Source organism: Sus scrofa, chromosome 2 (genome assembly GCF_054392235.1).
Source record: "Sus scrofa isolate SSC_HxYL_T2T_F1_AM1 chromosome 2, Sscrofa_HxYL_maternal_Yorkshire_Landrace_v2.0, whole genome shotgun sequence".
Lineage (NCBI taxonomy): Eukaryota > Metazoa > Chordata > Mammalia > Artiodactyla > Suidae > Sus > Sus scrofa.
The window spans coordinates 4,855,232-4,874,944 of NC_139384.1; the positions used below are offsets into that span (position 1 = coordinate 4,855,232).

At 63.4% G+C, this 19,713-nt stretch overlaps 2 protein-coding genes across 10 annotated transcripts; both read right to left on the reverse strand.

The window, feature by feature from the left end:
* Window positions 1–988: 988 nt before the first annotated feature.
* Window positions 989–13,070, reverse strand: TCIRG1 (T cell immune regulator 1, ATPase H+ transporting V0 subunit a3). Of its 6 annotated transcripts, none has more exons than XM_003122433.5 (20): window positions 12,985–13,070; window positions 10,496–10,616; window positions 10,049–10,127; window positions 9,037–9,263; window positions 8,864–8,949; window positions 8,439–8,565; window positions 8,273–8,355; window positions 8,007–8,100; window positions 7,454–7,666; window positions 6,629–6,773; window positions 3,907–4,046; window positions 3,671–3,828; window positions 3,500–3,590; window positions 2,843–2,961; window positions 2,553–2,766; window positions 2,106–2,222; window positions 1,882–1,983; window positions 1,682–1,799; window positions 1,220–1,397; window positions 989–1,131 (listed from the first exon to the last, which is right to left on the reverse strand). In XM_003122433.5, exons 2-20 carry the CDS (start codon window positions 10,610–10,612, stop codon window positions 1,044–1,046), a joined length of 2,496 nt encoding a protein of 831 aa, XP_003122481.3. In that variant the 5' UTR covers window positions 10,613–10,616; window positions 12,985–13,070; the 3' UTR covers window positions 989–1,043. The 6 variants fall into 6 exon arrangements, with proteins under 6 accessions (XP_003122481.3, XP_005660670.3, XP_084866693.1 ...); XM_005660613.4 differs by having other exon boundaries at window positions 2,100–2,222; XM_085010567.1 differs by having other exon boundaries at window positions 12,795–13,070.
* A 2,766-nt stretch (window positions 13,071–15,836) lies between these two features.
* On the reverse strand, window positions 15,837–19,713 carry NDUFS8 (NADH:ubiquinone oxidoreductase core subunit S8). Of its 4 annotated transcripts, none has more exons than XM_003122434.4 (7): window positions 19,671–19,713; window positions 18,679–18,742; window positions 18,533–18,583; window positions 17,977–18,066; window positions 17,709–17,881; window positions 16,101–16,229; window positions 15,837–16,027 (listed from the first exon to the last, which is right to left on the reverse strand). In XM_003122434.4, exons 2-7 carry the CDS (start codon window positions 18,740–18,742, stop codon window positions 15,896–15,898), a joined length of 639 nt encoding a protein of 212 aa, XP_003122482.2. In that variant the 5' UTR covers window positions 19,671–19,713; the 3' UTR covers window positions 15,837–15,895. The 4 variants fall into 4 exon arrangements, with proteins under 4 accessions (XP_003122482.2, XP_003122483.3, XP_005660672.1 ...); XM_003122435.5 differs by having other exon boundaries at window positions 19,446–19,713; XM_005660615.3 differs by lacking the exon at window positions 19,671–19,713 and adding an exon at window positions 19,272–19,461.

Genomic DNA, 19,713 nt, shown 5'->3' on the forward strand with positions numbered 1-19,713 from the left:
TCCGTGCGCAGCCCTCCTGAGCATCAGGTGCAGCTCCCTCGGTTCGAACCAGAGGCTGCTGTCCACGTTTCTCAGCCACGTCTGCCAGGCACGCGGGGTTGCTGCCAGGCCCTCGTACCCCAAACATCATAGCTTGATGTCTCAGGGCCCTGAGCAGGGCGGTCCCAGCCCCGAGGGACAGGCTCCCCCAGCAGCTGGCCAGATGAGAGCCGCAGTGATGGGGCCAGGCCCCTGTGCCCACTGCATCTCTCCCTCAAGGCGGCCTTTGTTCCCGGGGCCTCCAGCTGAAAGAACCACTTGGCAGCTCCTCAGTGGGCGAGAGTGAGGCCTCTGGGAAGCTCTGGCCCTGCCTCCCAGCCGGGGGTGGGACCCACGCCAGAGACCCTCAGGCCACCCTCCCCAGTGGCAGGAGGCCGGGCCTGCAGTGCAGCTCAGCCCTTTGCCTGACCCTCGGAGCCCGGGGCAAACCCAGGCTGCCCTGCACAGCCTCGTTCCTTCTCTGCAGGAAGGTGGCCTCGGGTCTGACACTGCCCCATGTGGGGCGCCGGGTCCCAGGCTGCTCTCTGCTCCAGCGCCGCACCCTCCACACCCAGAGTATCCTAGACATCATTCTACAGCCAGTCTGCACACCCCCCAGGATGGGGAGCTCAGCCCCCGGCCCAGCCTGGGAAGACACTTTCATTTTCAGCTAGACTGTTTGGGAAACGTCCTCCTTGGTCCCAGTTGCAGCCCCCCCACGCCAGGAGGCTGGGGTTACTGCAGGTGTGCTCCCGGGTCCTCTTCTTAAAGCCCCAGATCCTAGGCTGGCACCTCCCACCTCCCCACACGCATACCAACTCCAGCTGCAAAGGGAGATGGGCACAGAGGCTGGCATGGTGTCTGGCAGACCAAACAGGCACCCCGGGGCAGGACCAGCCCGCGCCCAGAGCCCAGGCTCCACCACACCCAGCCGCCCCACCACTGGCCTTCCCGACAGGACAAGACACAGTTCCTGGGCCTTCCTCCTCTTTTATTTCCTTCCCGCGCAGCAGGTGAGCGCAGGCTCAGGGGTGCTCTGCATCCTCCACAGCGAAGGTGAAGGGGCTCAGCTTGTAGCCGGTGCCCGCGTAGAACTTGTTCTGGAACTCCACCCTGGGGGTGAGCAGAGAGTGCTGGTGAGAGGAAGCCCCCCCCCCCCCCCGCCCCCCAGGCCGCCGGCACCCCCGGGCGGGCTGCTCACCAATGCAGCCGCAGCGCGTGCAGGAAGGCCGAGAGTCCCTCCATCACCAGCAGGATGGCCACGGTCATCACGGCGAAGGCGGCAAAGATGGGGACCAGCACCACGGCCACCACACCCATCTCGTCACTCAGGCCCAGGCCCACGCGCATCACCATGGCCCACAGCACCTCTGACAGCTCTGCGGGGGTGGGGGGAGGCGGCTGTGGGGACCCGGGCGATGGCCGCCCCACGCAGCCATCTCAGCACCCTGAGGCCCTCCCTTCCCGGGTGCTGGCCGGGGGCCTCCCCCGATGTCACCCCTTTTATAGACAGGGATCCTGAGGCCCAGAGAAGTGACCTGCCCAGGCCACCCATTCAGCAGGTGGGTGGGTGGATGTGTGTGTGTGTCTGTCCATCTGTCTGTCTAGGCAAGACCCAGGACCACGCCTGTGCCCGGCCCGCCCCCCATGCAGGGTCACTCACGGGCGTGGGCCAGGCTCAGGGCCCAGAGGCGCAGGTAGGAGGCCGTGTTGGAGATGCAGCCCAGGCAGAACTCGATGGTGTGTATGGCCTGGTGCATGAACACCTCGGACGCGACAAACTGGGGGGGTAGGTGGCAGTGAGGGGCGGGGCCGGCCGGGCCAGCAGCCACCCCCCACTCAGGAAGGCACCGCCACACCCACCTCAGCCTCCTCGCGGTCCCCCGGGCACTCTGCCTTCTCCTCATCCAAGCCCTGGCTGGACACGGACACAGACGCATCCAGAAGCCCAGTCTTGTCCTCGTCCTGGAGATGGGAACCGCAGCATCAGCAGACCCCTAGCCCCACGTGGGGCTCACAGCCACCCTGCCTCCCGGACAGAGCCCCCCCGCCGCACCCCCCCCCACGGCCCCCCCCCCGACCTCTACCAGCTGTCGCCTCCGCGCGTGACGGCGGTGCTGCTGCCGCAGGAACAGAGGCGTGCCGAGCAGCAGGATGGGCACCATGGCCAGAGCCAGGACCACCAGCACGGACTGCACCACCTCCTGCCAGGAGGGCACGAGAGTCAGGGCACCCCTGCCAGCTGCACGCCAGCTCAGGTCACGTGATTCGCAGGGGCCCAGGAGCCCACAGCCCACTCCTCCCCCAGGGCCCCTCGCTAAGCAGGAGCATCGCCCCACACAGACCCTTCTCTTGGAGAAGGTGCCCCAGGCTTCCAGCAGCCACGGTGTGCCACCCCTGCTGGGAGCCTGACACGGTCCCTCGACTCGGGCCACCGTCCCACTCCCGTCTCAGATGAGGCTCCTGCAGCTGGGGGGCCCAGTGACCGGGGGACCCCGTGGGGGGCATGAGCCTGCATCCCGGCCCCAGCCGACCTGCCCGGAGAAAAGCGGCCTGTTGGTGGCGCTGCGGGAGAAGAGGAACATGTTGATGAAGTGGATGAGGACGCTGGGGGCCGAGGCGGCGTCGGCGGCCGTGAACCGCAGCCACTTGTAGATGATCAGGAAGACGAGGTAGCCGAACAGCGCCAGCAGGAAGACCAGCTCGGGGACGGTCTCCAGCAGCAGCCGGTGCCACTGGCCAAAGTGCCTGCGGCGGGAGCGGGCCGGTCACCAGGCCGCCCTGGCCCCTGCCCCGCCCCGCGCCCCCGGACCCCGGCCCTCACATGTGGTTGAAGACCCCCAGGGCCACCCCGAAGGTCATGTGGGTGACCCCCAGGAGGACAGACATCTTCATCTTGAAGGAGTTGAGGAAGCTCAGGTGGTTGGCGGCCAGGCTCCAGACCTGGGGTTGACGGGAGGAGCAGGTGTCACGAGCGGGCCTCCCCACCCCGCCGCCCTCGCGGGCCTCTCTGCCCACCCCCGCCAAGGCCTCAGCTCCGTCTGTCCCCTGCCCGAGGGGCGGCGGGGGGAACGGTTACAGCACACACTGGTCCAGACAGCCTGGGCCCCAACCCCCGTTCTTCCCGGCAGGGCGACCTTGGGCATGGAACCTCAGCTTCCTCACCCCTAAAATGGGGCCAGTGCTGCTGTGCACCCCATGGAGCTGTCATGAGGACCGGATATAAAATCATTACAACAAGGGCTCAGAACGGTGTCCGGCCCAGAAAGGGCTACAGAATGCTGCCCCTACTAGGACACCCTTCTCTGCTTTTCGAGTGGCTGCCGTGTGGCCTCCGCCAGGCAGACTCCAGTCTATAAGCGCCTGTGCCTCCGGCACCCGGAACTGGGCCTGGCACTGGGGGAGAGCTGGGTAAGCCCTGGACCTGCACCCCCGCCTGCATCACCCCCGGCATCACCCCAGGTGAACGGCGAGGACTCACCGGGTCAATGCCAAAGGGGTAGGGTCCCAGGAAGACGCCAGTGACATTGGGGTCCAGGGTGAGCAGCGGGTGCTCAGCCAGGAAGGTATCGCTGTAACAAGAGCAGGTGGGCTGGTCAGGGGTCTGGAGACTTCGGGACTTGGCAGGGGAGGGGCTGCAGCTGGGCCTCACCTCCAGCCAGACTGGTTGGCCATGGCTGCGACACTCCAGCCCGAAGGGAAGATGGCTGTGGCGCGGCTGAAACACTCATTGTAGATGAAGCCGGTGTAGACAGAGAACAGGCCCATGAGCAGGAGGAGGTAGCGGCCACCAAAGAAGGTCCTCCAGATCTGGGGGCGTAGGCACCGTGAGAGCCGACCTGGCCCCACCCCTGCCAGGCACCTCCCCACCCCAGCCCCCCTCCTCACCTCGTTCTGCGCTGTCTTCACAGCCGGCCGGTTCTCGGCCAGCACCATGGCCAGGGCGAAGAGGAACATAAGCAGCCCGTGGCCCACGTCTCCAAACATGACAGCGAAGAGGAAGGGGAAGGTGATGATGGTGTAGGGTGCTGCGGGCAGAGGAGCCATGGGGTCAGCCAGGACCCCATCCTTGTAGAGGGCACCACAGAGGCCCCCAACCGCCAGGGCTCCAGGACCCCAGGAGATGCAAAGGTGTTGTGTTCACCAGGCAGGGGTACCGGACCCCTCATCTGCATTCAAGAGCCAGCCACTTACTAGCTGTGCAACCTCGGGCTAGTGTCTTAACCTCTCTGAACCTCCATTTCCCCATCTGTAAAAGAGGTAACAATACCACCACTTTATAGGGCAATTATAAATAAAGGAGTTTATCACAGACAGAATCTGGCAGATTATAAACAATATAAACTGAGCAGTTCTAGCTATTGTTATTTACAAGAAGAACTTTAAGCAGAAGCAGAAAGAGCCCAGTGGCCATCCTGGCCCGCACATGGTAAGTTCCAGAAGGCCCAAGTGGGTCACTTAACCTCTGGGGTCTCAGTGTCCCTTTAGTAAAATAGGAAAACTTGGAGTTCCCATCGTGGCTCAGTAGTTAATGAATCCGACTGGGAACCATGAGGTTGCGGGTTTGATTCCTGGCCTCGCTCAGGGGGTTAAGGGTCCGGTGTTGCCCTGAGCTGTGGTGTAGGTCACAGACACAGCTCGGATCCCGCGTTGCTGTGGCTCTGGTATAAGGCAGGCGGCTACACCTCCGATTGGACCCCTAGCCTGGGAACCTCCATATGCCGCAGGTGCAGCCCTAAAAAGACAAAAGAAATAGGAAAACTTTCACAGGTGTTAGGATTCCAACACACATCCCTGCTGTGGGTGGAATTGTAGTCCCCCCCCGCCAAAAAAAAAAATGTATGTGAAAGTCCTGACCCCCAGTACCTTAAAAATGACCTTACTTGGAGATACGATCTCTACAGATGTTGACAGGTGAAAGTGAGCTCATTTTCAATATGACTGGTGTTCTTATAAAAAGGGGAAATCTGGATATAGACGCACACACTGGAAGAAAGCCCCATGAACATGAAGACGGCTGCTGTCTACAAACCAAGGAGAAAGGCCTGGAACAGGTTCTCCCTCCAGCCCTCACTAAGAACCAACACCTTCATCTCAGACGCAGCCTCCGGGACCATGAGACCATAAACGCCTGCTGTTTAAGCCACTGCACCTGTGGTGCTTTGCTGCAGTAGCTCTCATAAACAAAAACCTCCCCCAAACTACTGCCGGGACAGCTGATGCCACATCATCAACCGTGGGTGTCTGGTGATCATGCCTGTTCTACCTGGACAGGCCTCCGCCAATGCAGAGGAACGACGGGAAGATGAAATGCAGCGAGGGCCCACAACCAAACTCTCAGATGCCGGTCCTGAAGAGTCAGCTGGCCTCAGAGGACCAGATTCCATCATGGCCTGCCTGGACCACCTTGGGACCCCAAACCCTGCCTCTCATCCACTGGCTGGGGCAGGATGCCTCCCTGGCCTAGACGATCCCCCGCCCCCCTGCCAAAGGGGCTTCATCATGGTTCACCCCGTACCCATCTTTGGGCTCATACAGAGATGTCCTGCAGCCTCCACCCAGTGACCCTGGGACAGGTACCGGCAAATGGGAGGGGACGGTCACTGCCCAGCTCCAGCCTGTTGTGAATGGGCACCTCGTTGCCAAATCTCTCACTTTTTGCCAAGTCTTGAAAAAAGGCAGATGTTTGCAAAAACACCAACTTTCAACACTGGCACCTGCCACCGTCACTGACGCTCTGCCCAGATGGCCACAGCTCCCTCTGCAGCTCTGTGCACCCCTCTGGCCTGTGCCCTGCTGAGGGGAGCCCCAGTGGGCCTCACCAGGCCAGTGAGCACCCAGGCCGATGTGTCTCGAGCTGTCTCACTGCCCAGCCTCAGGGGCTGGCTGATAACTAAGGGTGTTAGGTTTGGAAGTCCTGCCTTTTAGCCTTGACACAGACACACTGAAAGGGCCCTGATGCTCCAGAGCTCCCCACGGGCTCAGGCTGACGCCAGACTTCGCCCAGGACTGGCTCTGCTCGGCGCTCCCTGCCCTGCCTGCGCCCCCATCCCTCGGGGTCCCTCACTGGTTTCTCCCAAGAGCACCTCCCGCAATAGACCACTTCCAGCAGAGGTCCCATCTCGGGGTCTGCTTCTGGGAGAAATCTGACCTAGGGCTGCACCCATTCAAACCTCTGAAAAAACACAACGTGGCCACACAAAACACATCAGTAGGCTGACTTTGGCCTTGGGGACCTGCCTGTGGTTGGCAACCTTTGGCAATTGTTAACCTTTCCAGCACTGCTCCCATGGGTACCCTTGCCCCCATTTTAGAGATGAGGAAACTGAGGCTCAGAGATGCTAAGAAACTTATCCAGGTGAGTGAGCAGGACCCCCAACCCAGGCCTTTCCTACTGCAAAGCTGCTATTCTCTGCACAGCTCTGCCGGCTCCCTGTTAAAAGGGTGGGGTGGGGGAGCGCTGGGGATGAACACGAAGCCCCCACCCTGGGCCTCCGAGAGCGAGATGGGGAGTGCGTCTCCCATCTCCGGAGGGCGGGACAAGCCCAGTGTGGACACAGCCCTCTCAGGCTTCCACCCAAGGCAGAGTGGGGCCTCTGGTGGCGCTCACCGGGGTTGACTTCCTGGTAGCGGCCCACGCCGTAGGCGTCCACGATGCCCTGGAAGCTGGCCGTGAAGCGGTTGGTACGGACGAGCGTGGGGGGCATGTCCCGGCAGGGGATACGGTGCACGACGGCGCTCACACCCGCCTCGCTCTGGGGCATCCGACCGAAGGACAGAGATAGACAGATGAGACTGAGGGCAGGGGTTTTTCAGGGACCCTCGGAATCCCAGCCAGGGCCACCTGGAGATGAGGAGCACTGTGGAGACTCCCTGGGGGGGCAGCCAGGGGACCCGGGGCAGCCCCTCCTCCCCCTGTGAAACAGGATGACCCACCCCGCCTGCCCCAGCTCAGGGGGATTAAGGGAGAGCCAGAGACTGGAGCCAAGGCCTGGCCTTGATGGTGCCAGGCACGGGCATGTGTTGTGAGGAAACGGAAGTGTGCCACTTCCCAACCAGGTGGCCCAGGAGAGGGAGCCCCATTGCCACAGCTGACCCCCGCAGGCAGGGTCAGCAGGCCCATTTCACAGATGAGCCTGCGGCGCCCTCCAATCAGCCCAAGGTTGCAGGGCCGAGTGCCTGCAGAACCTGGATTTGAACCTGGTTTCTAATCAATGCCCAGTGCAACCTCCAAGGTGTGACAGCCCATCTCAGGGCCTCTGGGAAGTCGGGGCAGGGAGAGGGCATGCTGGGTCTGGGGCCATCATGGTGGACTTCCTGGAGGAGGGTGAGCCCTGGCAAAGGCCTGGCCTTGATGGTGCCAGGCACGGGCATGTGTTGTGAGGAAACCAGCCCCTGCCTGGTAGCAGGGGGGGGCGGAGACCCCCACGCTCACCGAGCTGTCCTGCAATGCCTGCTGCACGGTGGGCAGGTCGCGCGTGGCGCACCAGGCCTCTGCGATGAGGCACTTGTGCGTGGTGCTCACGCTGCATTGGTTGAGGGCCAGGTACACGGCCTTCATCTTGCGGATCTGCACCTGCCAGGGCGGCAGCAGCTTCTGCACCCGGCCCAGCACCTGGCTCAGGAAGCGCTCTGTCTCCCCCAGGACCTGAGGCCAGAGCAGTGGTCAGGAGCAGGGTGGGAGGTGGAGGGGGAATGGGTGGGGGGCGGGGTGTCAGGAGGAGCAGGGTGGCGGGGGGAGGGCCGGGGGGGGGTGTCAGGAGGAGTGGGGTGGGAGGTGGGGGGGGTGTGTCAGGAGGAGCAGGGTGGCGGGGGGGAGGGGTGAGGGCGGGGTGTCAGGAGGAGTGGGGTGGGAGGTCGAGGGGGGAGGGGTGAGGGCGGGGTGTCAGGAGGAGTGGGGTGGGAGGTCGAGGGGGGATGGGTGGGGATGGGGTGTCAGGAGGAGCCGGGTGGCGGAAGGCGGGGGTCCAGCCAGGCCACGTGCCCACCTCCTGCAGCTCATGGCTCTGCTGCTGCAGCTGCTGCAGGGCCCCGAGGCGGGCCTCCTCCTGCTCCGCGAAGGGGAAGACGTGGCAGTGGAAGCTGGTGGGGGGAGGAGGGTGAAGTGAGGTGGCGCGGGGGTGGGGGCGGGGTCCAGGCCCTTCGGAGGCCGAGTCGACAGTGTGGACAGTGTGGCAAAGGGAAAGCTCGGCGGAAGTGACAGGCAGGGCCCGGGGCACGAGGGCAGCAGGGACCGGCCCCCCGCGGGGCTCACCAGTCCGTGATCTTGCGGATCTTCTGCCCGATCTGCTCGCCCCAGTAGGAGATGAGGAAGGTCGTCCAGGTGGCGGGCTCACCCTGCCGGAGTGGGGACCAGCTCAGCCTGCGGTCCTGGCTCCGCCCGGGAGGCGCCCCGGCCTGAGCGCCCCCGCCCCGCTCACCGTCACCGGGTCCTCCAGCTGCTGCTCCGTCTCCCTGAAGCTGGCGATGAGGAAGCCGCGGCAGGCCCTCCAGAGCAGGCGCTCCAGGGCGGCGGCCTTGTGAGGTTCCACGGCACCTGCCACGAAGCTGCGGGGCCAGGCGGGGCTGGACAGGGCTGCCCCCACCTCCTCTGGACACCCCCCCCCCGAGACAGCCCCTCAGCCGGGCCCTGCCCAGGAGGGCCAACCAGGCACACTGCCCCCACCCCCCACAGAGAAGGCAGAAGCCCACCAGGCAGGGCCAGGAGAGGAAGATCCCTCTGAGGGTGAGGTGAGGAAAATGCCAGGCCAGGGTGGGGGCGGGCAAGCACTGGACTAGGAGTCCGAGCTGGGCCTGGCATCACCCCTGTGCTGGCGGGAAGAGAGCGAAGCTCCTGCTCACTTACTTGACCCTCAGGTCCTGGTGTGGCCCCCCGGGGGCCTGGAGCAGGGGGGTCCTTTCCAAGGGCATGTCAGTGTGCGTGGCTGCCAACTAGGAGCCAAGAGGCACCATGAGCCCCGGTCCAGGTGGGGCCGGGCACCCCTCCCTGTGCCCCGCCCCACCGGGGCTGGCACTGACCTGAGGACCATGGCCATGGCCTTGGCTCAGCACGGCCGAGTGGAGCTGCAGCTGGTGCAGCTGGGCCCGCAGGGCTTGCTGGTTGCCCCGCACGTCCCGGAGCTCCTGTGCCAGGCGATCCGACTCTTCTTGGATGCGCAGAAGGTCACGGGGTGGGGGTGCCAGCAGCACCCCCTCAGGCAGAGGCAGCGCCAGACCAGCCCGCCGCACCTCCGCCTGCAGGAAGGCTGCGTGCCGAGGGACAGGTGTCGGGGGAGGCTGCTCAGGGGCCACCACCTGCTCATGGCCACTGTTGGCCAAAGGCTGGCTAAAGCCTAGGGATTCAAAATGCCACCGCAGATTCCACTGGCCACCAGCTAACCGAGACCCCAGAAAAACCTCAGGCTAAACCTCCACCCCTGCAGGTCTGCTCTCCCTTCCGAGCCCCTGGCGCGGGCCCCACAGCGGCCTCTGGCAGGTGGCCCTGGTGCTGCAGGCCCGGAGACAAGAGCTCCCATGGAGACCCACAGACGACCTGCCTGGCTACTTAAAACCCATCAGTCAAGCTAAGCATTAAACAGACATCGTCTATCTTCCCACCTTGCAGGGTCCGCCTGGAAGAAGTTTCCAGAACAGGACCCAGGGGTCCCTCTTGTCCAGGGACAAGAACCTGGCCTCTGCCCACCCCAGTCCATCTGCAGCAGAGAAAGTTCTGCCCACACCTCTCCCCTGCTTAGAAACCTCTGGGTGGCTCCCGGCATCCACAGGACAAAGTCTCAGGCCCTCCCTCGGTATTCAGGGCCTTTTGCAAGCCAGCCCTGGCCTGGGCCCTCTGCTCAGCTCCCCCAAGGCTGCCCCGTTCCCAAGAACACCCCGCAGAGCCCAGCTGCCCTGTCCTGGCTCTGCAGGGCCTGGTCTGGACCTCCCTTCTCTGCCTTCCACCTGGGTGCCCTGGACTCTCCCTTTCAGACCAAGCTCAACTGGCACCTCCTCCAGGAAGCCTGCCTGGGGCACTGGCCCGGGGCCAACTCACTGAAGGTCTTCTCCAGCTCCTCGCAGCGCCGAACATCCACCACAAAGCGTCTCTGGAAGGCACTCACCGAGGCGTTGAGCTGTGGTTGCCGCGCGGAGGGGTCAGCTTCCCAGGCAGGGGGCCAAGGGCCTCCCCCCCACCAAGGGCCCAGGCCTGGCTGCCTTCCCCCAGAGGTGCTGAGCACACTATCCCCTTCCAGAAGCCCAGCTGAAGACAGACCGGACCCCATTGACCCCGGAAGAGCGAGGCAGGGCTCAGGTGGCCTGGCTGATCCCAAGTTGCGGCGGGGGGCGGGGGGTGACCTTGGCCGTGAATAAAGCTGGCCTTCCTGAGACCAGAGGCTGCCAGGACTCAAGCAGGGTGGGGGGCCAGTACGGGGCAGATGGTCCACCACCTGGGACACCCAAGGACGAGGCCTCCTCCCACGCCCAGCCCGGCCCCACTCACATCTCTGAACTCCACGAGGCCCAGCTCGCCGAGCTGGCTCACGCAGGTGTAGGCAGCAGCTGTGGGCAGGAAGAGCTGGACCAGTGCCACCTCCTCACTCCGGAACATGGAGCCCATGGTTCTGAGGGGCGAGCAGGGGCGTGGGGGCTCAGTCGGGGGCAGGTGGCAGGCAGTGCCGCCCGCTGCTAGGAATTCTATGCTCATGCGATCCTGGAAGGTACCGTTACCAAACCCAGCGGACACATGGGGAAACGGGCCTGGGGTGGCTCAGTGGGGTGCTGAGGTCACACGGGAAGTGAGGGCACAGCTGAGAGTGGAGCCTGGCCTGGCTGACCCCACAGCCTGACCCACAGTCCAACGTCAAGCTCCTTCCCAGCTGGCTCTGCCCTGAGACCCCTGCCCCCCAGCCCTGGTGGCTCCTGGAGACAGTGGCTCTTCTCACACCTGGCCTCTGCCCTGGCTGCCCCTCCTCTGAGACCTGCCCTCTCCCGAGATCCTATACATCCCTGGGGCCCCAGGCCAAGGGCCACCTCCAGCACTGGCCTCCTTACTGCAGGACCAGGAGCCCCCCGCCTTTCCTCCCCAGGGAGCAGCCGCGACGAGGAACAGCAGGGCTGAGGTCTGGCCCGTCCCCACAGGCAGCCAGGGCCCTCCTCCCTCCCTGTGGTGTCTGTGTGTGCTGAGGGGGTGGGGGCCTCCGCCAGGAAGGGCAAAGAGAACTGGGGAGGGGGCTGTGAAGGGGGCCCTCCTCCCCGAGGCCCGGCTGCCTGGCAGCCACATTGTGGGTAGGAGGAGGGCCGGCAGGGGCAACGGGAAGAGCCCTCCAGGTGTCGAAACCCAGGAAAGTGAAACTGTGGAAACTGTGAGACCGGCAGGAAGGGCCTGGCCCGGCTGGGCCTTGCTCAAACGCCTAGAGGGGGAGGGCCAGGGTGGCTTCCAACGGGCCCACAGATGCCCAGCCCACAAGCCAGGACTCCATGGCCGCTGTGCCTGGCGCCCAGAGCCAGCCCCTTCCCCTCTGTGGGACTGGGTTTTCTTAGCTCTCAAAATTGAGAGGGGGAGAGGCAGGCACAAGTCAGGGCCCCTCTGAGAGGGTGGGCATTGGGAGGCAAAGTGCCCGCCTGCTGTCTCGCTGGGGCCCGCCTAGCTGGTCCCTTCCTCCCCTGGGCCTGGTTTAGGTGTAAAGAGGAGAAGCAGCCCCCTCCCCAGCCCAGGGCTGAGGAGAGAAGAGAGGGTGCCAAGAGAGAGACGACCGCGGGCTGCAGAAGCACCAGGCCCCGAACAGGGCTGAGTGGGCGAGAGAGCCAGGGACCAAAGCTCCGAGCCCTACCCAAGCCGTGATTGGCTGTGTGACCTTGGGGAGTCTCTCACCCTCTCTGGGCCTCCACTTCCTCTTTGGGTGAATGGGACTTAGCCACCCCAGCACACAGGAGCTGGGGGGGAGATAAAAATAACCGAGGCCCCCGCCCCCCTGTAGGCCCTTCACCCATGTCACCTCATTTGAATCTAACAGCAATCCTTGGGGAAGGGGGCACCACAGCCCTATTTTATAACGGGTCAGCAGGGAGCCAAGCCAGGCAGAGCCGGGCCCTGGGGTTGCAGGTTTGGAAGTCCCAGCTCACAATATATGCTCAAGGGAGGGTATTTCTCTAACCCAGGCAGCCCAAAAGGCTGGGCTGGCCGAATGGGGGTTTTAGGGAGCTGGGTCTGGGGACCCGGCGTTGGGGGGGACCACAGCTGTGACAACTCTGCCCTGGTACCCCTGCTTCGCAGGGCCCTGGGGCGTGGGCACTTCCTCTGGGTGGGACAAGCTGCAGTGCCCACAGGTGTGCAGGCACCTGGTCAGACCCCTCCCCTGGCGTTTCGGGCCGCCGTTGGCTCCTCCCCTCCACCTCATCTTCCCTGGTCCCAATTTGGACCAGGGGTCACCCCAGTGAATGACATTTACAAAGCAAATGAAGGTGCCTCGGTCCTTCAGGGTCCAGACTAGTCACTCTGTGGCCCTCTCCTCCTGCTCCCTTGGGAGGCCGAAGGCTAAGGCCGACTCTTCCAGAAACCCACCAGACTCTCCTCTGAGACCCTGGCCCACCATGATGAGCTGGGCTGGCGGAGAGGGTCTGTGCTTTCCTCTAGCTCTGCCTCTTCCTGGGTGGGTGGGCCTCAGTTTCCTCATCTGTAAAATGGGTCTCTCCCTCCCAGGAAGATGCAGCAGTGAAAGCTCTGAGCGCCACCTGGCCCAGCACAGCTGACCTCCATACTAGTTGTTAGAGGCCATTAACACCTAACTCACCTAACTCACCTTCTCTTTCTTCTGCCAGCTGCCTCTGTGGCCCCCACCAAGGCCTTATACCCAGCGACGGGCCGGCCGGATTGAACAGCCTGTACTGACCCAGCTGGGTGGGGACGCCCTGACTCCCTTCCGGGACAGAGGGAAGCGAGGGCGGCAGGCAGAGCTGGGGGCTCTGCAGCCCCCGGCTCGGGGGACTCACCCCAGGCTTGGCTGCACGCGTCGCGGCTCCGCTCGGCACTCCCGGCTCTGCACTCCCCGCCGCGGCGCCCCCGCAACTCACTTTTCCCGGCAGGCGGGCGGGGCGGGGATGGGGCGGAGCCAGAGAAGCCACGCCCCCGGTCCGCCCCGAGCACCCACACGGAGTCCTGGGAGCTGGAGCCGGAACCTGGGCGGGGGGGCGGGGCTGGGAGGCCTTTCGGAGAAGCCCCGCCCCCGGCCCGCCCCAGCACCCACACGGGGTCCTGGGAGCTGGAGTTGGAGCGGGAGCCGGGCGGAGGGGCGGGGCTGGGAGGCCTTCCGAGCCTCAGGGCGCTTAATCTGGGCGAGGATACCTGGAAACTGGAGCAGAGCCACTAACCAGCGCCGTCTACACGGCGCGGGGGTGGGGAGGTGCCCAGCCCAAGCCCAATTCCGGGCCACAGGATGGGATCCCCACCTAGAGTACTCACTGGGGCCCAAGGCCCACGAGTCCCCACCTCTGGGACCCCTTTGCTTGAGGCCACACTTACACAGGTCCTTATATCTTTCTGCTTCTGAGGACCCAGAACAGGGGCCTGGGCAGTGTCTGTGCCCTGGCGTAGGAGGCTGCTTTCCTCACTGGCAGCAGGACACCGAGGGCCAAGCCATGGGCCCCGCACCCAGCAGGCACTGGGCCGTGCTCTGCCCTGTCACTCCTCCTGCGGCTGGACGTGTCCTGTGACCTTGCTCCTCAGCTCCACGCAGTTTGTCCCATCCCAGCACCAGCCTGGGGCTCAAGACTGTCCAGCTGCCTGCACTCTGGACAGGCCGAGGCTGTACCCACTGGGGACCAGGGTGACAAGGGGCCCCTCCACTCTGGTGATCCTTGAACCCCCACAGGGCAAGGGTCTCTGAGGAGTGGGGAAAGGGGGTTGGAAACCGAGGCACCACCAAGGTTGATGTCTTCAGAAACGTGGGGGACACTTTCTGGGGCACGGGAGGGCTATTTTCAAGGAGGAATCTTGACATGACCAGAGTAGCAGTGGGGGCCTCAGTGCAGGGTAACTGGAACTGCGCGGTCACAAATCGGCTGCACCCTGATCCCTCGTAAGGGAGGGATGGATTCAGGGGCTGGACAGGCTCAGCCGTCACCTCAAAGCACTCTATTTACCCCAGGATGGATCCAGGCTCCAGGTCAAGTGTCAAATATTGGATGTGTCTGGGAAAAGCAAAATTAGAGGTGATTTAAAGCCTGTCTCTTACCGCTGGCCTTGCTGGAGATTTCCGGCAGCCCCCAGGACTCACGGTGCTAGACTCGTGGACACTCCATGGGCTCAAGTCTTCTAATGCCGCACGTCTCACCTCCGCCACTTTGTGGGTTGTAGGGGGCCCCCAAACCTTAGCAAGTGCATCAGATGGCCCAGGCTGGCCTGGTACGTAAGCCCAGGGGTTAGCAGGTGACCTGAGAAAAGGGCCTCCCTGGGGATGAACTGAGCAAAAGCTGGGTTTATTTACTGCAGGCCTTCTCAGAGCCTTGAACTTGCTAACATGCAGGGCCTGTCCCAGAGGGGTGAGGGTGCCTGGGGGCTTTCCTGCACTTACGGGTCCACCCTACGTCTTCCCCCTTCTTTCCAAGAACCTTGGGAGATTGGCATTTTGTAAAAAGCACTGTGGAAAATAGAAAAAGGGACTCAGATCTCCCAGACCTGAATGAGTTTTTTCCTCAGATGTGTGCTGTGTGATCCTCAGCGAGTCACTTCACCCCCCACCCCCTGAGCCAGTTTCCTTGCTGCTGAGAATGATTTGAAATCCTCTCCCGCTCCTCAGCCCCGAGTGAAAGGGGGCTGTTTTGGCAACACTGCTGGCACTGGGTTTGCGTGTGGCCCAGGAGGGCTTTGCTGAGAATGCAAAGCGGGAAGTTCCAAGCAGCAGAAGCCAAGCCAGCAGCCTGGTCTGGAGAACTTGAGGAGGAAAGGGGATGTGGCTTGAGGACAGGCAAAGCCAGCTCACAGGCAGCAGGGCCTGTGTCACCCCCTCGTGACTGTCACCCCCAGAGCAGGGTCCCCTCCTCCAATAAGGCTGTCCTGACCTTTCTGAGTTCCTGTTACTTGATGTATTTTCTGCCTGTGGCCTTGGGAGGCCTCATGTCCTTTTTTTTTTTTTTTGGCCGCACCCCTGGCACATGGAAGTTCTCAGACCAGGGATCGAACCTGAGCTACAGCAGGTTCAGCAATTTGGTGTTGCTGAATCCTTAACTGCTAGGCTGCCAGGGAACTCCCATCTTTGGGGTCTTGTGGTGGGTGGCCCTCAGGAGAGAAGCTAGGCTGCAGCCCCACCCCCTGGACACCCAGGATTAGGGGACAGTGGACCTGAGCTGACCCGCAGCCTGCTGAGCCCTGGGGGATTTGCCCAGGAAGATGTGTGAGCAACAGGCTGCTGTGGGCTGGGACCTGGCCCCGGGGAGGGCCTGGCGGGGCCTGCAATGTCACACGGGATGGTGACTCTGTCCAAGGACCGGGTCCTGTGGAGCAATCCGCAGGCTGCGGTCAAGCTGCAGACGGTCTCGCCCGGACAGCGCACTCATGGTGGAGGCGGTGGGGAGGTCAGAGCTTTTTTGTTTGTTTGTTTGTTTGTTTTGCCTTTTCTAGGGCCGCTCCCGTGGCATATGGAGGTTTCCAGACTAGGGGTCGAATCAGAGCTATAGCCTCCGGCCTACACCAGAGCCACAGCAACGCAGGATCCAAGCCACGTCTGCAACCTGCACTACAGCTCACGGCAACGCTGGATCCTTAACCCACTGAGCGAGGCCAGGGATTGAACCGCAACCTCACGGTTCCCAGTTGGATTTGTTAACCACCGAGCCACAGTGGGAACTCCCAGGTCAGAGCTTTTTTATTGGGCACGAGGGGCTGCGGGCCCGCCGGGCGAGCAAGTCACCGGTAGAGGTAATCGGCCTGGATGTTGGCGGCGATCTCGGCCTCCCACTTGTCCCCGTTGTTAAGAAGCTTCTCCTTGTTGTACAGCAGCTCTTCGTGCGTCTCCGTGGAGAACTCGAAGTTGGGGCCCTGCAATTTGGGGGCGTCAGGCCCCTCCCAGGAGCTTCCTCCCCGGCCTCCCCCACCGCGGGGCCCCGCTCACCTCGACGATGGCGTCCACGGGGCAGGCCTCCTGGCAGAAGCCGCAGTAGATGCACTTGGTCATGTCGATGTCATAGCGCGTGGTCCGGCGGCTGCCGTCGGCCCTCGGCTCGGCCTCGATGGTGATGGCCTGGGGCGGGGGTGGGTGCAGGGGACGGTCACCGGCCGGCCACGCTGGCCCCAACACCGAGTCCACCCCCGCTACTGCTCACCCCCACTCCTGGGGCCCTGGGAGCTCGCCGGTGCCCTTCCTGACTCCTGTCCCAGCACGGCTGTTCGGTCAGCCTCTGAGCGCTGCCCTAGCTGGCTTTCCCCCGTTTGTAAACTGCCAGCATCTCCTGCCTCAGGACCTGAGTCCCACGAGGAGAGGGCTGTGGCCTGCCTTGTTCATCATAGCACCTGCAGCCCCGAGGGGTCCCAACTGTAAAAGATGCCCAAATACTACTGGTTGTCTGTTCAACAGCCTCCCAATTATATCTAGCTATCCCCATTTAGTGGATGAGAAACGTGAGGCTCAGAGAGGTCGAGGGGTTTCCCGAAGCCACACAGTAAGTGAGGGGCAAGGCTCAGACTCAATGACAGGTCCTTAACTCTCAGTTCCTGGGTGCAGCCTCGCACTCGCTGGGGGAAGGGGTGGCCTGGGCCCTTCCACAGCCGAGAGGACCTTCGAAGTGGTGTGGCCAAGGCCACAGATGTCCTCAGGAGTGTAATGAGTGAGACCTCAGACCAGCAGCCACTTCTCTTTGGGCCTCAGTTTCCTTGTCTATAAAAATGGCGATAATAGCCTCAACCTCCTAGACTTGTATAAACCATGAGCTTGGCACAGTGCCTGGTCCGTGGCCGGCTCTCGCTGCCTAGAGGGCATGACTGCTATTATTTTTTGGGGCTCTCCCGGAGCGGAAAGAGCAAGGCCACAGGCTGTGGCCTGGAGGACCTGGGAGTGGCCAGGAGATGAGCCAGGACTTGGACAGGAGCTGTCCTGAGTCAGAGATGTGGCCTCGAGCAGCTGCTGGGAGGGGGCGCTGTGTGGACTGGGGGTACCCCCTGTGCCTGCTGGGCACACCCACCTGTGCCCAGTTGTGTCTTTCTGTTTCTATACTAATAGGCAGTGACTGCAGGCAGTCCCTGTGGGCCCCTCCAGCAGAACCGAACACTCAGGGCTCAAAGGAGCCGCCACTAGGGCAGCGAGGGCCTCAGCTGTGTCACCTGTGTCCTTGGGTCAGGCCCTGTGAAAGGCACACAGGCAGGGCTCTTCAGATCACTGCTGCATGCGGGTAAAAGCAGAGACCCTCAGGTGCCACCTCATGGCTCAAGGCGTGGGTGTCACTCCCTGGACCAAACCTCCAAGGGCGGGACCCACACATGTCACGTGGTCTGTCGGGGGCTGAGAGCTTCACTACACTGAGTCACCGCCTCCGTGGCTCCGACAACCGGGCTCATCATTCCAATTCTTCACGGGGGGGAGTGGCTCAGTGCAGGAAAGGAACTTTCCTGGAGAACACATAGCCAGCAGGGGGGCCAGAGTTCAGGGCCCAGCGCCCCCCACCCCGCTCCCACTTCACTCCCAGTGGAGGCTGAGCTGGGCGGTCAGGCGGGGTCAGGGGCTCACCTGGGCAGGGCAGACGGCCTCGCAAAGCTTGCAGGCGATGCAACGCTCCTCCCCAGATGGGTACCGGCGCAGCGCGTGCTCCCCGCGGAAGCGCGGGCTCAGCGGGCCCTTCTCAAATGGGTAGTTGATGGTGGCCGGCTCCCGGAACAAGTAGCTCAGGGTCATGCCCAGGCCTGGGGGCAGCACAGGCATGGTGGGAAGGGCCTCTCTTCCCTAACACCTCTGTGCCCATCCCCAGCCCACCTCGCCCCTCTGCCCCAGGGCCCACCTCGGACAAGCTCGGTCCACAGCAGGGTCTGGGCTGCCCGGTCAGTCACCGACTTCATGTCCATCGAGGGCTCACGCATGTTCACAAACTCTGCAGGGGAGGCGGGCAGAGCGGCAGTGCCGTAGGGGGTCCTCACACAGGCCCTCCCCCAGGACTCCAGCTCAGGGAGATGAAGCCTGGCCTCCCCCAGGGGCCTGCTCTTTCACCAAACCCTCCCCTGCCGGCCTCTGGCCCTGGGCAGTCCTCCCTGGCTTCTCCCTGCACCTGTGCGGCCATCTAAGCCAGGAGGTGATGGGGGCAGGAGGCAGTTTGGGCACTGCGGTCCCGATGAACAAACAGGCTCCCAGGGCTCACACCTGGCAGCTCCCGACTCAAACCGCACAGGGCAGGGCAGCTCTGAAATAATACTGTGTAGCCACTGGGAAGGGCTGCCCCCCCAACGCCCTGCAATGACGGACTTGGCTCCCATGGACCACATTCAATCTCAATCACCACCCTCCTTTTACGGAGTGGCAACTAAGGCTGGGAGAGGGGGAGCCCTGCCAGGACTACTCACTGTAGGTGGCTGCGACCGCGCTGCTGTGGAGGGTCCGGGCGCTGGGATGTCCTGCAAGGAGAGGGGTTCCGCTGTGCAGCTGCGACCTCATCCTGAGAGGTGGTACCACACCCAACCCCAACCCCAGAAAGGCCCGCGAGTCCTACCTGCATGTGCAGCCTGGGCCTGGGCCAGGGCCCGCAGCAGCATGGGCGTGCTCAGGCAGCGCATCTGTGGGGGTGAAAGGGAGGGAGGTGTAGGTGGGTCCCATACAGGGCCCCCCAGACCCCCGCACTCCAGCACTGCAGGAGCCCTGACCCTTGACCCAGCACGACCACGTCATCTTGTCCCCTACTCAACCCCATTCTGATCAGAGGCACAGGCAGCCTTCCCGTTCCCAGGTGTAGCCCCTCCCAGCCTCCAGATGGACGCAGATAACACTGCCAACAGCCTTTACTGAGAGCTCCCTGTGCCAAGCACATTGCTAGGGGTCACGTGCACTGTCACTTTGTCCTCAGGAGGACTCCCACCCACCCCAGAGGGAGGCACAGATGAGAAGCTACGCTCACTCGTGTGAAGTGACCTGCCCACAGTCACACCTAAGGAGGTGAGACCAGGATGTGAACCCAGACCAGACCCCTCCCTTCACACCTCCAGGCCTCCCCTGCTGGAACCCTTTAAAGGCTCAAATAACCCTCCAGATCAACTCCTTTCCCCAGCATCCAGGCCCTTCTGGAACTGTCTCCCAGCCTGCAGTGACCTTGGGTTTTCTCGTCTGTGAAACGGGAGCTCGACGATGCCAAGGGTTTAGCCCCGGGCCTGGCACTTAGCCTGAGCTCAAAAGTGCCCCTCCCGTGACCTGTGACCTCTACAGGGCCCATTTCTTTGACCGCCGAATTCAGTGACAGGAGCCCAACCCAGCTCCTTCCCCGACCTTCCTCACGACCTCTGACCCCACGGATGCGGGCGGCGCCTGCGCCCTGAGGGTATGGGCCTCTCGATCCGCCCGCTGCACGCTCAAGGGCACGGAGGCTGCGGGTCCTGGGCGGGCCGAGATGAGCCTGGGCGCGGAGCCAGCGGGGCCAGCAGGGGCTCCACACTCGCCCCCGACGCCGCGCTGCCCAGACCTGGCCTTAACAATTGAGCCCCGAACACCCACCTTGAAGCGCTGCCGCTCCTTCCCGTGCGGAGGAGGCCGGTCC